Source organism: Osmia lignaria, chromosome 16 (genome assembly GCF_051020975.1).
Source record: "Osmia lignaria lignaria isolate PbOS001 chromosome 16, iyOsmLign1, whole genome shotgun sequence".
Lineage (NCBI taxonomy): Eukaryota > Metazoa > Arthropoda > Insecta > Hymenoptera > Megachilidae > Osmia > Osmia lignaria.
In genome coordinates this window covers 6889509-6913686 of record NC_135047.1, presented here as the reverse complement: position 1 = coordinate 6913686, position 24178 = coordinate 6889509, and the positions used below count along the sequence as shown (strand labels likewise).

Sequence of the window (24178 nt, the reverse complement as noted above, 5' to 3'; positions counted from 1 at the left end):
CCAGAGACCGGGTGCCACGGGTGGTCTTTAACCCAAAAACGTCCGGCGCATTAGAGGACGATAATCGAAAATCAATAAGGACGATAAAAAGCGCGAGGAAAGCGGAGCTAGCGCACGAGACTTCTTGCATAATAAATCTTTTTCCCATCCTCTGCTTTCTGGCCTCGATAGATCGCGTAAGTAGACATCGACCCCGATACGTACGAAAGTCGCGCGTGGAAACGAATTCGTTGGATCGCGAGGCTATCGATTGTTCGGGAGCAGAATCTAAAGCACGTCTACGAGCGATAACGAGACTCCTGTCACGACAGAACTGCAAAGCTATCTTAACAAACGGAAATCCCGTTGATCTGCTTCTGCTATACTAACCATTGTTCAACATGATTCTCTGTAATCTTGAACGGCATTATCAGTGCTTCGAAATAATAATTAATATCAAAAATATGAACGCAATTGAAGGGATTTTCAAAAATAGCAAAAAGGACGAACTGAAATTATTTACAACTTAAACATTAACCATCTTATCCAAGAAAGGTACATCTCGAAGATGAACAAACACCCAGTTCCGAAACATCTGGCGATCTGTTTGTCCGTCAGTGATGCGCGAGCGGAAGATAGAATTGTTCTATCCTATCATCCGGTTGCTCAAGGCATCCTCAGTCCTCACGGTTATTCCAAGCGAAATGTAGCGTAATAATCTAAGATGGACCAAGTTCCAGACGTGCTTCCCGTCTGTGTCTGAATATGAGCGGAATCGAATCAGCCCGAGATATCCCGTCCGTAACGCATCCATCCAAATGAAGCCATAGTTAATTAACGCTAAGATCCAGAGGAGACAAGATCTAGCTACCTGTTAAGTCCCTTCGAAGCAACTATCGTAAGGAGGTAGCTAATTGTTAATCCTCTAGCTGATTAGCTGTGTCGACCGATCGAACGTCTTGTACGCGATCGAAGGTTATCGAAATCGATTCGGGAACGGTTGTTAGCCTTCTCATCCGCGAATCACGCGATACGCCTTTGAGGATCGGATCCTCGAAGGGTTAGGTCCTCGAGGGTAACTCCTCTAAACGCACGTGCGCGATATGTCGCTAAACACACATACACAGGTACATAGGCGGAGTGTGTCGGTTGCATATGCATGTCTCGGCGGCGTGTCGAATGCCTTCGGCATGAATATGTCGCTATCCCGGCGCCGGTGGACAGGCATACCCGACCATGGTACACGAACGTGGTCGAGCAATAATCCGTTTCATCTTGCGGTCAAACGATCGGTCGCCGCGGTATAATACGAAAGCTGCACGATCCTCCTATGGCGGTGCACGTAGCCATAACCTTCTCTCTTTCCTCGTGCACGTAGATTTCGTTTGGCATACCTTCCGCGAGCACGATGCTCCATCGATGTATTCAGACCAGGGATCGATCTCACCGTTTTTCCAACTTGCGAGAACGTTCCACCGCGAACTTTGCGATCGTGATTCGATGGATTTCGGTCCCGTTTTCTTGTAGGAAGCGGGGTGCTTTTGTAAAATAGACATTGGCGACACTAGTTTCTCTAATAGAAACGATTGGAACGAGAAAAGGAACGATATTATCTCGGTATGGATAAATAAAGCAAGAAAGCTGCTATTGTGCCTGGATTATAGTTATATAAAAGATACTAGGTTATCGTTAATAACGCCGACGGAATATATCCATTTATGGCAGACAACGATAAGTGCTCATTCAATGAATCACTCGGTTCAATCACGAGTCGACTCGATGTTCTTTCATTATCTAAAAGTCACCGCGCTATTTATAATGAAGTATAAAAGAGCGCGTCCTTATTAGAGACAGAGACTCTGGCACACTATTTATAACGCAACGCGCGAACCCAGTGTTCCTCGATATTCTATAAGGCAATCAATTTTTCTTCCCCGGCGTCGATGCAAAGGGGGAAACGCTTCGTGCAGGAGAGAAAGAGAGATAGGGAGAAATAAAAAGAACACGGTCGCCGGTATCGAGCCACGAGATAATGAAAAGAATACAGAGTTCGGCGGCCGTGACTTAATGTAGCCGAGGAAATAAACGGGGCGGTGGTATATATCAAAAGCGCGGACAGCCGGGTTGGGTGTAAATGATATAAATAAAATCAACCTGGGAATACCGTGGCTATTTATCATCCAAGCTAAAATACCTTAGCCTTCTTGCCCTCACTTGGCCCCATTAATAACACTGGGAAAACTCATTTTCGTTCGGTTGTGAACGCTGCGTGCTCGGCTTACACCTTCCGCCGCAAACCTCTATCGTTTTCGTGGGAACGTCCAAATAGAGAGGAATCTTACAATTCCGTACGATTTCACCAGCTGTCCATATTGATTTATAGCCGATACCTCGAGAGAGGGTAATCATTCCGACTATATCGAATGGAAAGTGGATAATTGATGAGATTGGCAAGTAATAAAACGGAGTTTTACAGACGTTTCCACTTATTTCTGCATACTATTTCTGTCACTTCTGACTTTCTCCTAAGAGCAACTGAAAGCCGTCACTTCGAGCTTGGTATCAACGAACACATTGTAATCCCAGCGTTTAATATTCTGTACCAGTTAAAGGGTACAAATCTAGTTTTGAAGTGACTACTGAATAACTCATGAAACGATCAATCCTATCTTCTGTTCACGGGTCGGGTCGCAAACCGCATCAATAATGGACAACGGATAAACAGACCCCGCCAACTGGTGGATAAACGAAAGAAAAATCCTGCGGTCTTCCTTTTACACGGTGCGTAAACATACACGGTCGAAAATTCGTGGCATCAGTCGCGGGCTGCCCGGGGGACGAAGCGTTTAAACAAATATTTTCCCTGGGAAACGTTCCGACCGCCCCAAGACCCTACGATCTTCTTTAAATATTTCTGTCGGATAAATATATCCATTGGTGGAACGCAGAGGGACGACCGTGAATCATTCTTTTTCGCCTATCGATCATCGTCGATCTACGCTGATGAGGCTTGAGAACCACTGGCGCATCTCGTACGCCTCGCGCTATCGAGACGAAAGATCCAAGCGTGATTGAAGACCGATGGCTCGGTCATAGGTGCTGGTTCAAGAGTCAGAAGGATCTGGACGAGGCGAATGCATAGTTCTCGAGGATCTTGGCTGACACTCTGGGAACCATTCGGATCTGATTTAACATATTTGAATATTGTATCAGGCATTTCGCGTGAGGGAATAAATTTCGAAACGCGGAGGCGACGCGGTTAACGCTGCACCGTGTGTATTTCGATGATTTCCCGGAAACGTAGAGTAAGGGTGTATTTTTATGAATGTCGAGTCAATTTTGTTGGCAATTAATAAGTCAAACGGATCATAATAATTCCCCCTGTTCATGGATATTTATTTATATCCAAAGAGTGATCTTTCGCAAACATTGCTTCATGAATGAATGCAATTTGTTTCGGCCGGCTAACGCGCATTTTCCGTGCGAAAACATCTTGTTAATCATCATTTACCGGGCTGTTATTATTGCCTGGCAAATACGTCGACAGATTTTTATCGCGAAACGCGCGAAATTCGATTCACCGACGGGGGCGTTGGTTCGACGTTCCCATGGAACATCCTCCCGCGCGATCTTTATTAAAATTCATACCAGCGCCGTGTACCGCGCGTGTAATTAATTACTTTGCCGCGTTTAAATCAGCCTTCCCATTGCCCCCGTTAATAAATAACCGGGCAACAACAGCGAGCGCATCGCGCGGCAAGAAGTCGGTTCTCACCGTTGGACGGTAGGGTCTATTTATCACCGGAACATCCGAAATACCGGAAACAAGCCCGTAGCCGCGTTTCTCACCTATCCCTCTGTACAATTACCCGTAATCCCCGTGGATTACGACAGGTAATACCTGGACGGTGATTGACCGAGAGTCGCGAGAGAAACGTTTAAACAGCCGCACGGTTTATTATTAGCCAGGATCGTGATCGGGCGAGAAAGAGAGAGAAAAAGGAAAGAGTTACATGTGGGTCTCGTACGATTATGCTCGCGCTATCGAGACGAAAGATCCGAGCGTGATTGAAGACCGATGGCCCGGCCATAGGTGCTCGAGAGAAGAGTGGAAAGTGGATGCAAGAGGACGAAGAGGAAGAAAAGGTGGAGGGTAGAAGGAAGGAGAATGCGACCGATAAATCGTATCGTGATACAGCGAAATCCTCGCCACGGAACGTGGGCGACTCCGCTTCATTTGCCTGGCTCCGTGTGCGTTTAGGATTCGAACACGCGTGACACCCGACTTTCGAGTCGCGTGAAAGAAAATCTCATCTTCCTTTCGTTTTGCCCCAGCAATTCGATCGTTTTAGCAAATGAGGCTTTCGCGTTTTGCAAGAGCGCCGGAGATGGTCGAACGATGATAGGGGAGCATGGACGAAAGGAGAGGATTAGCGAAAGTCGCGGAGATTCTTGAAGGCTTGAAACCTCTTATTAGCGATATCGTAAAGGATGATAATACGAACGACGAGAGGGGACTTACACTGTTCGGTACAAGTACCCGGGACCCTTCAATTATTGATAGTTTCGAGCAGCTAATTTCTGCAAAGTTTCAGCTGCCTGGCTCTGAGGACCATTTAGGATATTACTCGGGGCATAGTCGTCGAGCTGAGGAAAATGTATCCGAGATACTTAACGGAGAATCTGATGAGATAAGTCGTAGATGCAAGGAAAGATAGAATTCTGGGATTAATGAAAACAGAGGAAGCGCGGACCAGGTGTAGATGTAATTTAATGAATCGCAAGGCGGGAGACTAGGAAAGCATCCTCGTGTTATCTGGCTAAATATTTTGATGGCCAAGTAAAATACGTTTGCCCCGTGTAAACTCGACCCGATTTTTCCGTTACAACCCCTTTTTCTCCGGCCGGTTGGCTTGCGTATACGACACCCGAAACACGACGTAACACGCGGTGGAAATTTGTTTTCTTTGATATGAACGTTCGATACGAGGTTGGTTTATTTGGACGTCGTGCAGGGTTTGTCGGCTCAGTTGTATGTTTGAAGAGGACTCGGGAACCGAGAGCGATGAAAAGTGGAAGTTAGTTTTCCTTGTTATTTATATTCCGTCGTTTATATATTTTATTTCTGACCGGAGTTTTTGCTACCAGCTACATATATCTTCGGTTGTTTAAACTTTTACTCGACTGCCGTGTAATTGAACGAGTTACCGAGATTTGTTACGTTCATTGTCAGCAATATTTCTTGCCTTTCTTAGAAAATCTCAGCAGCTCTGTAATCCTTTTCTAAAGCAATTATTCGGGCTAAGACTTTGATAAAGTACCCCTTGATTACCGAATCTGTTTAAAAAATTCTATTAACCGATACTATTTTTCTGTTTACAGGTAAGTTACCTCAACCGGTTATCAACGACCTATTGCGAGAAACACGCAGATCAGAGGAACACGTGGTAGGGTAATGTAATCATTTCTGCACGAACACCGGAAACGATTTAGATACACCAATTTGCGTACACGTAAAGGGATTGTTAAAATAAGATCTAAGGCTGGTTGAAAATTTAATTTTTCCACGACGATGTCCAATCGCTTTTCACGACATTAACGGGTAAGTTTTGTTTGACAAAGATATACTACGATTGTACTCATGGTTGAACTCGATTTTTCCCGGTAACAGGAAAAGAATCGAGACGATTCTTATTTTTTGTCGCACGACGTAAAACACGAAACTACGCGGTCGCGGCGTGCCGTGGAAATTTCGTTCGCCCGTTGTTTCATATCGGTCGACTCGCGTGATTTATACTTTTAGTTTCTGTTTTACGGTCGTCCAAGTTTGTTGCTCGTGAAAAATAAAATCCGTGATATATTGCTTAATATGGCCACCAGAGCTGGAGCGACGCCATCGACGACGACTGTTGCTAGATTTCTTTTTAAATGATTCGATATTGCTCGTAGATCTGATTCAGTAATTATCGATTTTATTTATTTCTTAAAATAATAGCGTTTGAACCTTCACTGCACATTAAGGGTGTATGACACACCGATGAAAGTTTAGGTGCAATAGTTCAGTTTTGTTTAAATCCAGGTATAACTTATAATTTTACGAAAAATGCTTTTAATACTTATTTCAGTATGTCTAAAGAATATTCAGTAATTTTTGGAACTCTAAATAATATGATTTTTATTTATTAAAGATTATACAATTTAATACATAACTGGAAAGTACGAAAAAAAAAATGATGTATACATACATATTAATTCAAATTATCCCGCGTACGTGTTTCTAAGCAAGTGCCGCGGTGGGGGGGACAGAGACGGAGCCTGTTCCCCTACTCCGTCAGTCTTCACGGGACCGCCATCGGGAGTGCGCGACAACGCCATTTTGTTCGCGAGTGTACATACAAGTAAAGGTTAAGTTTCTAAAACAACCTGAAAGTGTTTTGTCGTCAAGTATTCCAAGAAAATCAACGTGACATCGAGAGTGTTGCTGTTGCAAGCTCATCTAGATTTGTTCGTCTCTCCTTCTCCATCCCTATTTCTCACGTACAGGAGAAGCACGAAATTACGTGTTATCGAGCAGCTATACCGTCTAATGTACGTATCAGGTTCTTCATTCGCCGTGCATCAACCTTGTACCGGACGAACGAACGGTCACGTAGATCGTTTCACGTTTCTCGTCGCGATTTACCTTGTTATGCCTCGTACCGGTTGTGTTCTCGGAGAGGGCTTATCGTTGTTACGAAATTGTTGCTCGGGATGACAAACATTAATATACAGCGTTGATAAGCCGACCAAACGACACCATTAATCAGAAAGTTTTTTTTTTGCTGCTCGAATCATGGATCATTCATCGCGATACGTTTGTTTCTGCGAGCCTGCTATAAATCAGATCTACGGTAACCAACCAGAGAATGAAATACACGAATGAACTAGACTGGGGCATCATAGCTGTTACATGCTGGCACAGTGAGTAAAATTTGTTGATATAAAAACGAAACACAAAATAGATAGTCGTTATAAGTTAGAGAATGCTACAAATAGAAGTCTAAGTTGTAAGGCGTGGAATCCACCGATTCAGAAGTTATGCGTATGTAAAATTGAGGGTTTTTAGCGTATTTGACAAGTTATGTTGATGCCATATTGACTCTCAAAATGGCGTCGTACTGGCTTGTCAAATACGCTATAAACGCGGAGTTTTACACTGAAGAAAAGTTCAACCAATCTTATGTATATTATCTTTAAAATATTTTATTATATGTTTATCCACAATTTCAAGTACCTAATACAAGTATTTCCAATTAAGTAAGTCAAAGAATTCCTAATAATATGTATATGGGTGACGTGGCACTCATAGTGTTAAAAAATTTCAAGTAAAGATTACTACGTTTTCAATTAAACGGTCTTAATTGCGGTTGTTCCACACGAGGATTGCATTGTCAGCGTATCGAGCGAGAAGAAATTGAAAATTACTCGCAAACGGGCTCATTAGCCTGGCAACGGAATAAATCTCATCTCCGCTTTGATCGAGCACGATTAGCTCGTAACATCGGTAATTACGGATCGACCGTGAACTGGCCGCTTATTGTCCGGCATTATCGCGACGGTTACGGTTCATTACAGCCCCGTTTCTCCGTGTTACAGTCTCGACAAATTTAGCAGAGCGTTTCGTATAAACCCCCGCGAGCCCTCGCTACCACCCGGGGGTGAGAGCATAGTTACCACTATAATGCCCGACGATAGCCTGGGAAATAGTAGCGGCATAATAGTGGACGCGGTGCCAGATTGCCGGGAAAATTAATTACGCGGCGCGCGTTTAGTCGCTGCAACGAGAGCAACATCGTGGCCGTAATTGCATATTGCAGCGACCCGTACACGTGCCTAAGAAGTTATTTAATTCATTAGTTCGATGAAATGTGTCGGACGAATTAGAAAATTGCTGACCTTCCCTACCATTTTAGAAATGATTGATGTTTCACGTGAACGCTAAGTAATTAGATATCAGTGACACATTTGGAGGGATCAAAAGTCATTTTATTAAACTTTAAACTTTTCTCACTTTAGGTTAATGTGCTTGTATATATTTTGTAAGTTTTTGTCATGATCGATCCAGACTGCTCTTCGAGGATTAACAGCCACACTTATTTTGGCTGTAATTATTAATTAACTTTAACAAAGCGTAATAGAATATATTATGAAATAATTCTACTTCTCCAAATGGAATCGTAAACTAACGAAATGATTCATAAAATAATGGGGCCAATTACTATGTTTGCATAAAATATTAGCAGGACGAAACGAAAGCGGAGCGAGCTGAATAATGCGGCGGTAAATCATTAACGCGGGACGTGCATTAAACGAGTCGATCGAATAATTCTCGAGTAATTTATCTGATCGCGATTATTTCACGGCACGTACAGACTAATTTTGTCGTGTCGCGAGTGCCGCAGTAATATCCTTCGAGGTTTCTTCTTTCACCTCCGTCGTGGAAAACTAATATTTCCGCTGCGTCGCGACAATCGTGCGGCGCGAACGCGACGTTGCTTAAAGCTTCGCGTCTTAAGTGGCCGATAAAGCACGAAAACCTACAGTCCCGAGTGGCTCGGTGTGTTCACAACTCTGTCGCGACACACACACACAATCTCGCGAGGAAGCCGGCCGTACGCGATTCTGAAAACCCACCCTTTCTCGAGGGGTTGCTAGCAGCCGGCTGCTTCTTCTGCTTTAACACAATTCCGGGGCTCTTTTTACTCGCTCTTGAATCGCCGGCTGGACGCTGTATACAAACAACGCTCGAACAAATAGCGCGGAGAGACACGTAAATAAGAGAAAACGGTGAAATGAGGGAGGAACGATAAAAAAAAAAGGGGGTACGGGTGGAAAGTAAGTAAGTAAAGAAAAGATGCGAGAATGAATGGACAGCTTCCAAAGGGGAAACGTAATTATTCGTGTGCTCGATGGAAAGGGGGGGGAAAAACGGTGGAAGAAAGTAAGAAAGAAGGGAAACGGAGGTAACATTAGGGGAATAAAGCAGGATGGCGTGAGTCGAGGGTTTTGGGGATGAATGAATGGACCCGGGGCGTAGAGTTTAGCGAACGCGCGAGGATATGGAGAGAAAACGTCGAGCTGGGAGAGATCAGCGCGGATGAAGAGAAGAAAATGATGGTCCTGGTAAAAAGAAAAAGAGAAGAATAGGACCACGCGGGACTCGTATCCGCGGAAGAGACACGACCACTCGGAGAACGGTCTCTCGGTCTTTTCGTGAGAAATTTACGGAGTTAAACGACCATCCAGCCGTCGCGGCGACACCGGCGTCGCGACGTTCCGTATTTCGTTCCATGATTTTCAAATGCGTTCTCCGAGGAACCGTGATGGCACCAATTTCAACCGGCACCGTCTCAAACGGGTACCATTTTCAACGATGCCCCAATGAACATAACAATTTTAGTAATGATTAAATGATCGTTGCAGGGGTCACAGCGGACCCGTATTATTGCTAATGCCTTTATTAAACAGCCTCCAAAATTCATAGTATTATTATCGTTAATTGTAGCCATTGTACACGCGACTTCGTTTATCCGGTATTAATTAGCGACGTCATTATCATTCGGCTACCATATTCGTCTGACATTCAGCAGGATTTTTATTGGCTCGTTTCTCATGCGAGGCATAAACACGAAGAACGAAAGCGGCCGCTTGGCGAACGGAGCCAAGCGAGAACTTAACGGGCAAGCTCTTAAACCTCCCATTTACGGTGACGCCAAGCTGTAAATTGCCGATCGATAGGATTATACGAACGTGTAATTAAGGGCCACGTTTACGGGCGTGTGTGGCGGCTGTGCGTCGCGAATTAGTTTGGCAAGTACCAGCGGGGACCCTGGCTCTTTCTCTCGCCTCGAAAAGCAAATAGAATCGCGATAAAACGAACGAGATATGGAACTAGTTTTTCACCGAGATGCCGCGCGAACACCTCGCCGCGTTTACCTTTTTCTTCCTCGTCGCGTTTCAACGGCCGCGTAATTTGTTCGGGGGAAAAGGTGTTACCAAAAAGAAGTTAAACTCGTTAACCGGCTGCGGGAAAGGGGCGACGATAATAAAAGGATGCGTCGCGCCTTTGTTAAGGACCCTGTATACGTTTGCGATAAAGTATCCAGGCAATTTTGTAGCCCCGACGTTCAGCTGTAGCAAATAAGCTACACGCCTCGATTATCAATTCAGAATATTTTTCGATGATTTTACTTCTTAACGTTTTTCACCCTTTCATTAATACGGAAAAAGTAGAAGCAAAAGAGACGGAAAATCTTGCTTGAAACAAAAAAATACATCACTTTTATCCGCGGGGATATTTATAGATCTAAATGTATTATTTTTCGCTTCAACTTTTCACCCTCCAACATTCAACAAACGTCCCGAAAACTTTTCCAACCGACGACCGGTGCGGGCTTCCTGCTTTTTCCAAAAACAAACATAACGAAAACAGAAACGGGGGAGGGAAAAAAAAATGGAATAAAATAATTCTCTCGAGCCCCAGGAAACAAACAATGCGAACAATTCCACGGGAAACTACGGGGGCTAAGATCAAATCCAGCGGGGCGGCGTAACGCGGCATGCCGTCCGTAAATTAGCGGCGAACACGAAAATTGCATTATTTCTGCAAACTGCACGGCGCGAAAGGTCGCGACGTCGAGCAACGCCGGTGGTTTGTCGAGGGGGTTGAGGATCGTGGCTGCGATCGGGGGTGTAGGAAATAAATCGTGCGCTGTTTCGACGCGTGCCGTGTCGTTTCGCACGCGTGTAAGTAAATATTTGAAATTCGTCCCGCGTACCACGGTTAGAACGCGTGCGTCGATCGCTGATCGTTTCTCTGCGTGTCCTGTTTGCATCTACGATTTTCGTTGATCGACGTTTTCGAACCTGAACGAGATAAATTATTTTCTTTACGAACAAATTGAATTTTTATTCCAGTAGTTATAATCCATTGGTTGCTCTCTAAAACCATTTAGCGAATGTTGGAATATAATTGCACTAAAAGGATAGCATGAAACATTGAATAAGCAGTCGTCCCAAGAAATAAATATAAAACCAACCGATGAAATATTAACGCTTATTAAAGTTGCAAATCCGCTAGAGAACTACGGCGGATTCGAACGAAATGAACGGAAAGTCGGAGGCATTATAACGCTCTTTCGAATCCGCCACGCTCGTCGTTAATAAACCAACAAGAGTCCCTCTCGCAAACGGGCTAAAATCGGGAGAAATTGTAGAGAAAAGAACGACAGCAAGCAGCCAGTAATTTGCACGCATTGCGACGTTTCGACCAAGAGGCAGAAGGTCTTCTCTTCTTCCCTTTTTCCTTCTTTTCCCGCCATACTTTCGCTGCGATCCCGGATGTACCTTCTGCCTCTGGCCGCCGGAATTCCGTGGAAACTGCGTCGCTCGAGATAAATTTTATTTAACTCTGTTGGCTGATGGTGGTCACGTTGAAAAAAAAAAAGAAACGGTGCATCGAGCATAGATGTTTTTCTCTATTCCTTCGTCTTATCATTGAAGATGATATAAATTGCAGGAAAAAGAAAGTACTATCCTCGAAGGGCACCGTTCTTTCTCTGTTCATTTGCTGAATTAAAGTCTCGGTGTCCTGATTCTCTTTCAAAGTTTCTTTTCACATCGGGTTCGAGGGTGGCAATTCGCGATATGCTTTTCACGGATCTCGAGAGGCTAGAAAATTCCCAGAAGTGGTATACAGGATATTTTCTCGCAACGAATGAAATTTCTTCAGCGCGTATATAACGTTGTACGGTTCGTTTGTTCATTCTCTTAGGTAATTTGCCGAAGGGTACAATCGGTGTCTTCCTAAGCGGCAGATGTTATTAACGAAGCCTGCTCGATTCCATTATGCCCCGAGGTGAAAATTTACGATTTTCATAGTACACCTGCGGCAACCGGAACCTCCTCGTTCGCCAACTCTACTGGAATATTAATTGCGCGACACGGAACAGGGAGAATGAGCTTCGTCTTGTCGATCGTTTTGACCTATTTGAAATAAATTCACGACCTTGCTTCGAAACTGCTCGAATTCTATAGCAAGAGATCAAGAAATTATCAGAAATTATTTTTTAAATATTAACCCTTGAACAACAATCGTGAACAGCGCGAAATTGAATTAAAATTGAGACTCTCTCCATGGTCCGCAATTCGAGGATTAAATTCAGTAAGTGGAAAATGTTTTAAAAATTTAATATTTTCTTGTTCATTCATATACTGAAATAGGAATTTCGTAACGTTGAATAGTAAAAATTAACGAGCAGATTCTGAACTAAAATGCGATAATCCACCGAGCAATTACGAGCGGTATTTCGCGTTAAGATCATCTGAAAAAGGCAGTACATATACCGATATACCGGAGGAACTTGGTTTTCTTCTCAAAAGCTGTATTACTATGTTAACGGCTCTCAACTTTCATGCTTTCAGCGAGTTTACTTTTACTCCCATAAAACTATAACTTTATATCCATAAACCAGATTTGAAAAGAGCAGGATTGGAAAAACTGCCTTAAAAATGTGACAAAGGTTCGTGCTATAAACATTCCATACGTGTGACTTTCTTACACGTTGCCAAAGGTGCTCGCAAGAACGCGTCGCGATATTTGTAATAGTCACCGACGGTGGCTACGCGGCCGATTTGGAATATAATTCGCCCGTAAATAGTCCCATGGTGTTCCAACCCTCCGACGGTCGACTCCATAAACAAAGCGTCGTTTCGTTTGTTTTATCATCGGGCTCGCACGCGCATCGGGGGCAGGCGATATTTGCAAGCTAAAGCAGTACTCGCTCCAAAACGGGCCAGTAAGTGAATGGACGCCCCTTAATATCTACGCGCTCCTCTATCTCTTCGTGTACGCCTGGCCGGTTGAGCGGAAGGTGCAACGATGCCTCCTAAGCGCGATCCCGAGGACGATAATCGGCTCCAGAGATATGCATAAACGTTTTCCGCTCTGTTTCTCTCGCGTTCCTTCGCCCTTCTCCTCTTCTCTTGTCTCGAGAATTTGTTCCCTCTTCAAATATTTTCTTTATATTTTTTAGTAAAAGCGTACGAAGTCAAAAGCCGACCTCGTGATATTCATTCTACGTGTAATAAGTGATTAGTATCAATCAAACAGCCAATGAAAAAATGTGAAAATCAAACGTAATATAATTTATTCCACGTTTGACTAGCTTCTCTTTGGAAGCTATTTCGTAAATATTGGATATCAAACCGTACATTCATGTAATTCTATTTATTGATTTACCAACTAAACACGGAGGCTGCTCTCACCCTCCGCAAAATGTACTCTGACATATATAATTTCGCATGAACTACGTTCAGGGACACTCGGCAAATCAGTTTAACTTTTTAATTTTCATTCACTCTGTAGGGAAATCCTGTTATTGAAATGTGTTTCATTGTTACAGCATGAATGTACAAAGATCAAATTAAACTCGAAAGATCAGAGCGGAATTATTAAATACTTTATCGTTTATCGATCCCGGCGAACGAAGTTGCGAATAGATTTTTAAACAACCAAGCTTCATTTTTATTATCTCACGAAATTCCCGAGTCGACCGATTCGCTCTCTCATTTTTTTTTTTCTTTATTTGTTCGATTCGAGCCTAATTCCCGAAATAATTCCATATTTTACGATCGATGCGCCGGCACAGGGGTCACGCGTTCTCCCGCTCAATGTTTGGAAATTAAATTAACCGTGGTTATTAAATTATTAGGGACGTATCGATCGCCTCCGCCAGCGGCGCTCGTTAATCATCCGTCCGTCCAATTAGCAGCACCGTTCGTCACGAAATCTTTGCTTGTTGAACGAGCCAGGGAACGCGTTCGATTCACGAGCAATCGAATAAAAAGGATATCTATCCTATTCGATCTCGAATACTCGAGTACGATAAATGATCGGGGTCACGAACGCCCTCCAGATCACCGGTCCGCCCTACAAAACTGTTACCAGCGAACGTAACCTAAATTTAATCCCTTTTCGCGTCGATGCTTCGGCGAAAACAAGAAGATTCAACGTCGAGTCTGTCGACCGCGAAAACAGATAGCAGAAATTCAAGCTCGCTAGCAAGCTTTGCTCGTGTAATACTCGAGGTTACAAGCTTGAAGTCCAGGAGGATCCTCCTAAGCGAGAGGAAGAGAATACTGTTTCCTCTGGAGGATGAGGTTATTCGCTGTGTTAAATGCTCGACTAAAATTGAGTGGCTCTTACTCGTATAACAACGAAGATAGAGAAAGCTGAAGAAAGAGGTGAACTACAGAAGAGGGGTAGGTAGCGAAACGAAGGATCATCTTAGAGGGTGGATCATAAGAGGGAGCTTTAAAGCGTGGTCATTTCTTAAACTGTACTCATCGCGAGGAAACTTTTGGTCGGGCCATCTTCCATCATAGTCTTCTTCTTCGTTTTCTTTGTTCTCTGTTCTTTATCTTTTCGCTGTGACGTCCGGTGGTACGGAGGAAGAAGAACGGAGACGAGACAACGATGTACCTGAGGGGGCAAACAGTTAACTCGGGACTATAAAACTTGGTAGACGTTGTTAATGTTTCATTTACATAAATGACAGGGCTGAATCGCGACTTAACGTGATTTTCGCGCGTTCACGCAAACACATAGCTCGAGGAAAGAAAGTTTGCGCCTCGAGTGCCGTGCAAGCTGAAGGGAGTGTCCTCGTTTTATCGCGACGTCGCTAATCTCGTCTGCAACGATTCGATGAACCGCCTCGCGAACGTAGCGCCTTCGTACAATTAATTATCGGGAATCGTTCGCTGTAATACCGCCCTTAACGATCGCGATCGCGTAAATTATAATCGAATTGCCGCGCAGCTTCGCCGATCGGTGAAAATAAAAGGGGGAGGAGGACGACGACGAGGAGGAGGACTAACGTATTTTCGTGTTCGTTCGTTTTTGCCCGCTTCTTCGAATCGTTCGACTTAAATTTAATCCGGCGGCCTTTAATCGGTCGATCTTAATTTATGAATATCTCCGATAAGAAGCACCGAGTGAATGTGATAAAAAGAGAGAGAAAGAGATTCGCGCGTGATTTACGATCGAATTGGTACGATGATTTGCAAGAAATCGATAATATATGGAAGACACAGAAGGAGAAGTCATCGATTATTATGGTGGGAGCGGAGCGAGACCGAGCATATTCCGCTTGATTCGCCACGCCGCGTCCTTACCAAAGGATCAGAGACCCGAACCTGTCTCGAACACCGGCGGCCACCTGCCACCTGCATGTCCTTGCCTCGCCGTTTTCGGCCCTTGCCGCTTGTGAAAATACTTTCAAACTTTCTCAGGGTAACCCTTCCTCGAGTTCTCATTAATTCCTCTGTACAAGACCTTTCGAACAACGAAACCTTTTAGACTAGAAAATTCGGCTGATAGACCTTCAGATTCAGGAAATTCCAACGTAATTGCAGTCGAGCTTTCTCCATTTACCTTACGGAATATCCAGAATCGGAATATTTCAAGTATAAAATATAAGGGATTGTAGAACACCGCTCAGCATGTGCTTGAAATTCCAAGAATGTATGCATGATTAAAACGATCCGAGTTCCAAGGATGGCTTAATTAATTAGCCGACGAAAAAATTCGTGTGTACACGTTCATTCATCAGCGACTGTCTCTACTTATTACCGATTCCTTTCGAAGTTATTCGAAAGCCACGATCCACCTGCGCAATTTATTATCCTCTAAACTCTGACCCATCGACTCGGTTTCCTGTTCGAACAGCTTCGCGATTCACGATCCGATCCCGATCCTGGCCCCGATAAGTATGAAAAATACCCGTCCCTTAACATATTCGTCCAACCGATTAGGCGTGCCCCACACCGCTGTCATGGGCATTCTTTGGATACCGGATATTCCCTGGGAACGATTATTCACCGTCACCGCGACTTCCAGTTGCCGGGCACAGGTATTACGCGTTCTCCGCTTGCGTTTACCGTCGAAACGCAGGTTAAGTATCGTCGGGGAGCACCGGAAAGTCTGGCCGGTATTTCGGCTCGAGATAATAACTCGTCCGGCGAGATGACTAGGCGCCAGCCGGTATCCAAGAATGCTGTTGCACGTCTTAGCCGGGTTGCTTCTTGTCGATGTTGGTAAGCGAGAGATAAACGAGATCATTGCTACGGAAAAGAGGTGAACGATCCTGATTCGAAAGCTTCAGTGGCTCGTTATCCTAGTGGACGATTGCCAAGTCTATCGAAGTGCCATTTTCGAAGATGTTCTCCAGAGTGTATTTCTCAGAAGGAAATCTGAATTCGTCGTTTCTTTTTTAACCCCTTCGCTACCGTATTATGTCGTTCGTGGTAAAAGACTTCCGAACACCCTGTAGAAGTCGGTGAAAATAAAACAATCAAGAGATCACGAAACGATCTCAGTTTGCCCGACAATTATAAGGCGATCGTCCTCGACTACGACTCGAAAGCTGTTTGGAACCCTTCTCTTCTCCTCTCTCCTTTCTCAGTCTGTCTCTCTTACTCTCTCTCTATGTCCTCTCGAGGCCATGGAGTCAGAGCCGCGAGGTCTATATTGCAGTTAATCTATGTTCCGATTGTATCTGTTCATTGGGTTACGAAGTACCCAGGCACGGGCCCTCGGACATTAACTGCCGTTGTTACTGGCTGCAACGATCGCAGATACCAGCAGTTTCACCGCATTCGCCCCCGTGTCGTGTGTGTTTGCATGGGAGCTGGCTGCGGAGTAGCCTGATCGATAGAACGGAATAGAATACCGGGAGAAGATCACGACGACAGTGTAAGAAGACGAAAGAATAAGGGGTTGCTTCGATAACGATGAATTTAACGCGACGCGCTATCCCCCGCGCCCTTTTATCAGCCAACTTGTACCGGCTGCTTTACCCTTTTTTCCCCTTGTTCCACGTTTTTTTTTTTTTTTTTCATCGTGCACGTAGATTAGCGGTATTCCTTCGTTAATTAAAACTGCATCGATATGCAAACCAGCAATCCGTGTACCGTATTCGATGAGAGCGAAGTTGGAAAATTAAATCCTTTTCATGGAATAATCGCGATGGAAAAAAAATAAAACTCGACGAAATTTTTGCTCGTTTATCCGTAATTTTTCAGTTATTTCCCCAAAGAATATATTAATAATTTGGCGAACCGGAGAACAATTTAAATTTGTAATATAATGTTTCTGTTTGCTGTTTTCAAATTTTATTAATACGATCTCATTGGTATTCGAAATCGGTCCCACTGTTTTCGTTTCTAAAATATTTGCCTAAATGAAATTCATTGGGCTGCGAATGCATGAAATATTTCTACCATGTCGGTAGGATTAATCGTCGGTCGGATATTAAGTAATCGAGTTAGAATCAAAGACTGGGGCCACCGGAGAGGCGGACGCCTTTCGAAATCCGGGATCGCGTCCTCGAATCGTAATTCTTCGGACGTCTGGGATTCCCCTTGAACTCGAGCACGTCAGCTCCGAGCGAGACGTACGATTAATTAGTGCGAGGCTTGTCCAGATGCGGTGGCGGTAACGTTAATAGAAGCGGGGATCGGGTCAGCTACAACTCGTGTACACTAGTTCCAAAACTTTGAACTACTCGCCAGTTCCTCTGAAACGTTGTTCCACGTAGTAGACGCAACCTAGTGGGTATCATCGAGCGTACGTGTACCGACTCGAGATCAGATATGCGTTATCAGTTTTACGGAATTAACCGTTCCCACCGGTCGAACGAGCACGCTGTTGCAAATTTCTTCGCTGTCTCGCGGACAACCTCGCATATTGGCCTGGGAACCGAAAGTGTTTCCCTCGACTTGGCTACCGATGCTAACTCACGAGTTCTAAGCGGAAAATTGAAAAACTATTGAAACTAGGTCTTATACATGTGCCAAGTTTTTCCTTCGGTTATTGAAAAACAGGATTTATGCAACATCGAAGTATCGGCTAATATTTGGGGTGAAAGAGTTAAACGATCTCACCGAAATTTTAATGAAAGAAACAAAGGTGATAGGGACCAACAGTTTTTAAGATGTTTATTTATTGCTACAAAGTCTTTTATTCTGACATTTAGTATCACGATAGATAATATTATAGTTTTCTTATATCTAGTTACGGACGAACGCAAAGTGGTGCTTTCATAGGGGAGCCCATGTACGGCCGAGTAAGGAGCCGAATGGTTAATTAGAAATTCTCGGTGGTAATCGGCGGTTCTCGGGGTGGACCATCGATCGATGCTGGTCACTGGGCTCATTGTCGCCTCTGCACCCTCCTCTTCTCTATTCCGTTGCGATGGTACGTGTTGCCCGCACACAATCGAGTACGCCATCGTCCTGGACTTTCTTTCGACTCCCGTGTTCACTTTATCAGAAACTGACCTATTTCCTGGCTCTCTGTTGTTCGTACCCCTCCCCGTTCGCCGGCGTCTTTTTTCGTTTCCTCGATTAATGAGAACGCCCGATAAAGCGACAGACAGCGCGGCTATTACGGCCATTTCCGTGGAGATTGGAGGACACGCGAGAAGTTCGCGAGAAGAACATCGAGACTGAAAACGGTGTCAGCGCAGTCAAGTAGAAAAGGGACGGGGGTAAAAAGGAAAAAGAAGTATAACCGGGTTGGAGGTCCTTTTGTGCCCGGAGGAGGACGACATCGAGTATCAGAGGGCCACTGTCTCTGAATCGTGTTCCATTCGCCGTTGCTGACACATTTTTCCACGGATAAAGTGGTAACTCTGTGAACTTTGTCCGGAGTAGGGTCACTGACAGTTGTCCTTTGTAATTGCAAAGTAACGTGAGGGAAGGATTTAAAAAAAGAAAAGAAAAGAAATTAGTCGATGAAGTTCGAAGCAACGATGCAAGTAATTGCAATATCGTTAATTAAGTATAGAAAGAGCAACGAAGGTAGAATTCAACATCTTTTTATCAAACCTCTCATGGATAGCCAATCCGGTAGGAGTCGTACGCGAGCAGCAGGACCCTCTACCGTTTTCCTTTCTTCTTTTCTCTTTTTTCCTACTCTCCTCTTTCCCCTCTGCGAACAGCCGGATGACCACCTTATCTCTACCAAAGATTTCTCCGCTTTAATTGCGCTAGTCAGAGAGTCCTTTAGTTCCATCGATGGTGGAGGAGTCGCCGGTGTGTCGTCGCTGGCCTTTCACCTATCTCCTATCGTCCCTCTTGTCCCCTTTTTCATCCGACCAAACTCCTGGTCTTCCTTTTAATGGTGTATTTAGATGTTTGACCGGGTCCGCGTTGTCGTCGGTGTTTCACAAACGGGAATTTCAATGGTCGCTCGGGCGACGCTGACCCCCCTCCGACTTATCGGAGAAATGAAAAACGAGTTAATGAAAGATAAATGAGAACTTTCAATGCGAATCGAGCAATTTTATCGCGATTCAGCGAGTGGTCTGGAACGTTCAAAGGAAGTCAGAAAAACTCGATAACCTCTCTGTATAATTTCGACCTATTGAACAATACTACTTGCTGCCAGCCGAGACCCCGCGTTTATGTTAATTGAGGAACAAAAGGGAAGCACATTTTATGCGAGTCGCGTGTTATGACTCGCACGGCCAGCTTTCCCTCAATTTCCTCTTTTTTTTCCGACCCTCCCTCTCAGAGTCGCATTCTCTCTTGTTTCTCCCACGCTTTTGTGTTAGCCTGTTTATACACCGGACACGCTTTTCCACGAAATGGAAGTGCTTATGAATTACACGCATGCTGGGAATACGAATGGAACGAAATTTCTGATGGAAGTTGGAAAACACAGCGGCAACAGGACGCGTGTCGCGGGAATCGCGCGTATATCCTGAATTTATATGAATTTTATAAAACTTGCTCGCCACCCGTCACTCACTCTATAGACAGACGGTGTTTTTGTCTCGTTCCAGTCGACCGGCAATTTCGTGTCCCTTCCTAGGGCGACAAAGAAAAATCTTTCTAAAACTCGCGAATCGGTGCCCTGTGTCCGTCGTCGACGTCGGGGTGTAAATTGACCTTTACACGGGTAAATTAATCGCGTCCAAGACGGACGGGAATTTATCAGGCGGAGCGGTTCATTAGGTTCTTGAATCATTGAATTTCAGAACGGACGGTAATAGATATTGTCCACACGAGAGATAGGTCTCGCGACAAATGAACGAAAAAGTATCGCGCATAATTCAGCGGGCGAGTCCTTCTTCGTGGCGCGTTCAATCGTCCTTCTCACGAAGGATTCGCAGACGCTTCGCTTTTTTCTGTCCCCGTGTGTGCCGAACGAAAGAGAAAGGGACCAGTTACGAGAAGATGTTAGCAGCGTGCATGGGAGAGACGAGGAACGCGGATCGGCAACCGTCCGAGCTTAATCCACGCTAATTAAATCGCGGACGTAAACGAGAGACGGTTCGCCTTGGCGCGTTCGTGACTCGCGAAAATAAAAACAGCCACGTCGAAGCAGAGAAAAGGGAGAGTCGCGGCGAGACCGTCCGAAAGAGGACGGTGCGCATGCATAAATTATTCCCGAAACTGCACGACGATCGAGCGAAGAACGTGCCTCGATATGAATCGCGTTAATCGTGCTAATGGAAATTGATTTGTCGTCCTGGATGTGCGAATCTTCTGGATGAATGAATCCATCTTCGATCCGTTCCACCAGCGTCGCTTCAACCGAACGAATGATTAGATCAGGTTAAGAAACGACTTAGATTTCTAACTTAACTTGCAGTCATAGATTAAACGGAATTGTCGTTGCCGACCGCCGTAATTAGCCGACTTTGTTTCCACGCAATTCCACGATAATTAATCGCGACCCTATGCAAATCAACCGTGTTCTCGTTGCGAAACTGTTCCGCTCCGGACGCGTTAATCAGTCCGTAGAAGAAGTCGAAAGATTAACCGTACTTTTAGGTGGCTGCGAGCTTAATTTCATTCCCCGCAAGCGGACGTGCGTTTTGAAATATCCACGGAGCGTAGAACGCGATTAAAACTGGCACGAATGAAAAATTCTGTTTTAGAAAGGAGCGTCGTGATTCAATTACCGATGACTCGTGTCATTTCCCTGCGTGGCGTAAGAATATTAGAATTTCCTCGTCGGTTCTTGTTTTATGCATCGCAAGCATGATCTTCTCAGTTCGATTGTGCGATCTAATCGATCAAGAGGTAGATATTTTTGCCGGAATCGATTTGCAGTATCGGCACGACGCGCAGAGACGCGACAGGGTCCTTGGTCCGTGCACCAAGACATAGGGTCGACGACGACCCTACCGTGATTTTCCGAATCATCAAAAGGGTGTGAAGCATACATAATGCATCAGAAGGCATTATGCGAAGGCGTGTACGAGTCTCGCAGGCGGGTCTGCCATTACAGATGTAGCTACGTATGCAAATGAAAAAGGGCGTCCTCCTCGCGAGACTCTCGAGAGTGACCCAAATATGGAATTTTCACCGTTTCGGCTCGTAACGATTTCTTCGACCTTTTGATTTTATCCCATTTTTGTTATCGCTCTCGATATCGGATCGCTTTCACCTTCTCGTGATGCAACATACTCGTAAACGTGACGAATTTTGCATGTTCATGGCGCGAAGAAACCGCTCGTCAAAAGTTGAGAAATAATTTTCGTATTAAGAAGCAGTAGGCTTCTTAACTTTTTTTTTCCTCTCACCTTCTTTCTGCTGTTTCTCGAAACAAATTGAAGTTACGCAACAGCCAAAGTGGCGTAACGAAACGTGTAGTAAATTTGATATCTGAAAGAGCAAAAACGATAATTTCATAATTCCATCATTTATTAACCTTCTCTTTAGGCTTTTATACTTCAATGAAATAAATAAATCTATCTACGTTAAATATCAACTGTCCATGGTTCTCTGCAACTCTGTCGCCGATCGACCGGCCTCGGAATATTTATTTTCATTTATTTAACAATCTTGTCGGCAATAACTGGCCAGGGATTGCCGCAATATTGGTGATAGCTGCTCTTACCGGCTCCAAATGCCCAAATAACTGTCGAACACATTTGGATGTGGCGCGTCTGGCTTGGGGTATCGTTGAATTTTTAACGGGACAGTCATTTCCATCGATCCGCTTGCTGTTTCCGCGGCGAGCGTTTTCGAGGACGTCGAGCCTCGCGTCGATTCGATCGGTCGATCAGCGGAACGGAAATACGATTGCGTCCGAATTCCGAAATAATCTATGACGATGATGGAATTGCAGCCGTCTCGGGGCTGAATGGAAAATCGGACCGGCGAAATTCCGCGCAAACACGAAAAACTGCCTGGTTCCGGTGGAAACGTCCCGTCGCATCGCGGTCAATACCATATAAAATGAATTGTGCGTGTTATTTCGAAACTAACGCGGTCACGATATTCTTCGATCAAATTTCACGTCCGCTATGAATACCTGGCAATTCTATTATTATTTTCAGCACGAATCTATTGATTATTCTAAAATTCTCTCTGGGAATAAATCGTTTCCTATCCTCAGGAATTTCTACATTTACCCTCAGTATCCGGTGCAGGATTGTTTGGACCGAAATAGAATGAATTGAAATTAAATCCTATCAAAATATAATTCAATTTGTTGCCCCTCGAACATTACTGGGTCACCGACGTTCTCCCCTTTCTTTCCCCGAAAACATTGTCTCCCACGCTAGGACTCTCGAGCGGGACACTTCCGGTATCGTTGGCGAGGAAACCTAACCGTGGAGGTGTTTCGATTTCGCAAGGATAATGTCGCCTTACGTAAGTCAGCCGGAATGCGCGTGTAGGTGCTCGTCGCGCGTTGTACAAGGCGAAAGAAAGTCCGAGGGAGCGTGCACACGATTCCACGGGAGCTGCATTCGTTGCAACAGCCTCTCGATCGGCAGACGACGAAATGCAACGAAGGCGGAGCTGCTCGCTTGCGGTTTATATACGCGAGGTACAAGCGACCAGGCAACCGACACGGAAGGCCTTGTCCGCCGGGACTACCTAACTGCATCGTGCCCACGCGTTCACCAGGACAGGGGAAAAAAGGAGCAGGGAAAAAGTCGTGCCAAGGTCTCTGCTGTAGGAATACACGGTGAAACGTGTCTCGTGGTGACCAATTCTTTCCAATGTCCTCAGGCGACGACCGGAAATATTCGAAATTCCTTCTTGATTCACAAATTGAATCATCTCTTAGCTGATGATACATGCATCGCGCTAAAACCCTTACGAGCTTCGCGATGATTATATTTAATTATCCACCTGTGACGTTAAGCTGATACGTAAATTACTGATGAAAACATCGGTAATTTGAGAAGCGATCGATTATTAACCCATCTGGAGGTTTCAATGGACTCGAGCAATTCTTATTATCCGCAATGACTGCTCAGAATAACGGTGTGTTTCATCAGCGGGCAATGGCTATTGGTACACACCGTGTACCGTATTTTGACGCAACATAAATCGTGGAACGGTGAAAGATCAAAGCGAAGAATCGACGGTCTCCTTTGATCGAGAATACCTGACCGGTCTGTCGTAGGTTCTCACGACGTGCACGACTGTGCTAAGTGTATCCTGCCAACGCAACCTGAAAACGAAGTAGCCGTGTCAAGGTCCCGGCGACGAGACTCGCAAAGTGCATCGCAAACAAACAAGCCGTGTCCTCTTGAACGGTGTATACCTCCGTCGGGCTTACCTCGGCCTTCTTTCACCGGGAATTTTTCACCAGACGAAAATCTCGACCCGACACCGTAGCCATCTTCGTTGCCTCGCGGCGCGCTCTATTGCGAAGAAACGCGAACGCCGAGCGAATTAAATCGTCGCGACGATGGTACGTGCCTTTTTCAAACCCTCCTTTTCACGTTCTCCACCGTTTTCCTCGTCGACAACTTAAACATTGCCGTTCCTTCAACTTCACACGTTTCCGACTTTCTGTCTTGAAATTACAGCCGAAAGTGGGTTCGCTGTAAGATGAAGCATTTTCTGGAGCAACGGTTTTACTTTGCCAGATTCGCGAGCTACGGTAACTCGCTTGAATACAAGGATAGGGGTAAGATAATTTAAGGCAAACGAAAGAAATTATGACTCGTTTTATCATCATACTACGTTAATGATATAAAATATGCTCGGCGTTCAATTCATTCTGTCATTGTAAGAGGCAACTACCGTGGAGGGGTTGTCGCCCGGTTAGCGGCGAGGGGTGGAATTGCATAAACGTGTCTAATTATTAGTTCGTGCGAAGGCGCGGCGCCAGATCGAATCAGCG

The 24178-nt window shown here is 44.8% G+C and overlaps 1 protein-coding gene across 20 annotated transcripts in view; it reads left to right on the top strand.

Annotated features, from left to right (window-relative positions):
* Nucleotides 1-24178, top strand: part of LOC117601225 (latrophilin Cirl) — a 308948-nt gene that overhangs the window by 216431 nt on the left and 68339 nt on the right. For 4 of the 20 annotated variants that reach the window (XM_034317728.2, XM_034317725.2, XM_034317726.2 and 1 more), the window contains one exon: nucleotides 5362-5581. The exons of 15 other annotated variants lie outside the window; for them this stretch is intronic. Coding sequence is in view for 1 of the 5 variants with exons in the window: in XM_034317721.2 (XP_034173612.2) it covers nucleotides 6885-6939 (55 nt within the window). In the remaining 4 variants the exon portion in view is untranslated. Of the gene's footprint in view, nucleotides 1-5361; nucleotides 5582-6189; nucleotides 6940-24178 lie in introns of those variants that run through there. One more of the 20 variants, XM_034317721.2, reaches the window with a different exon arrangement.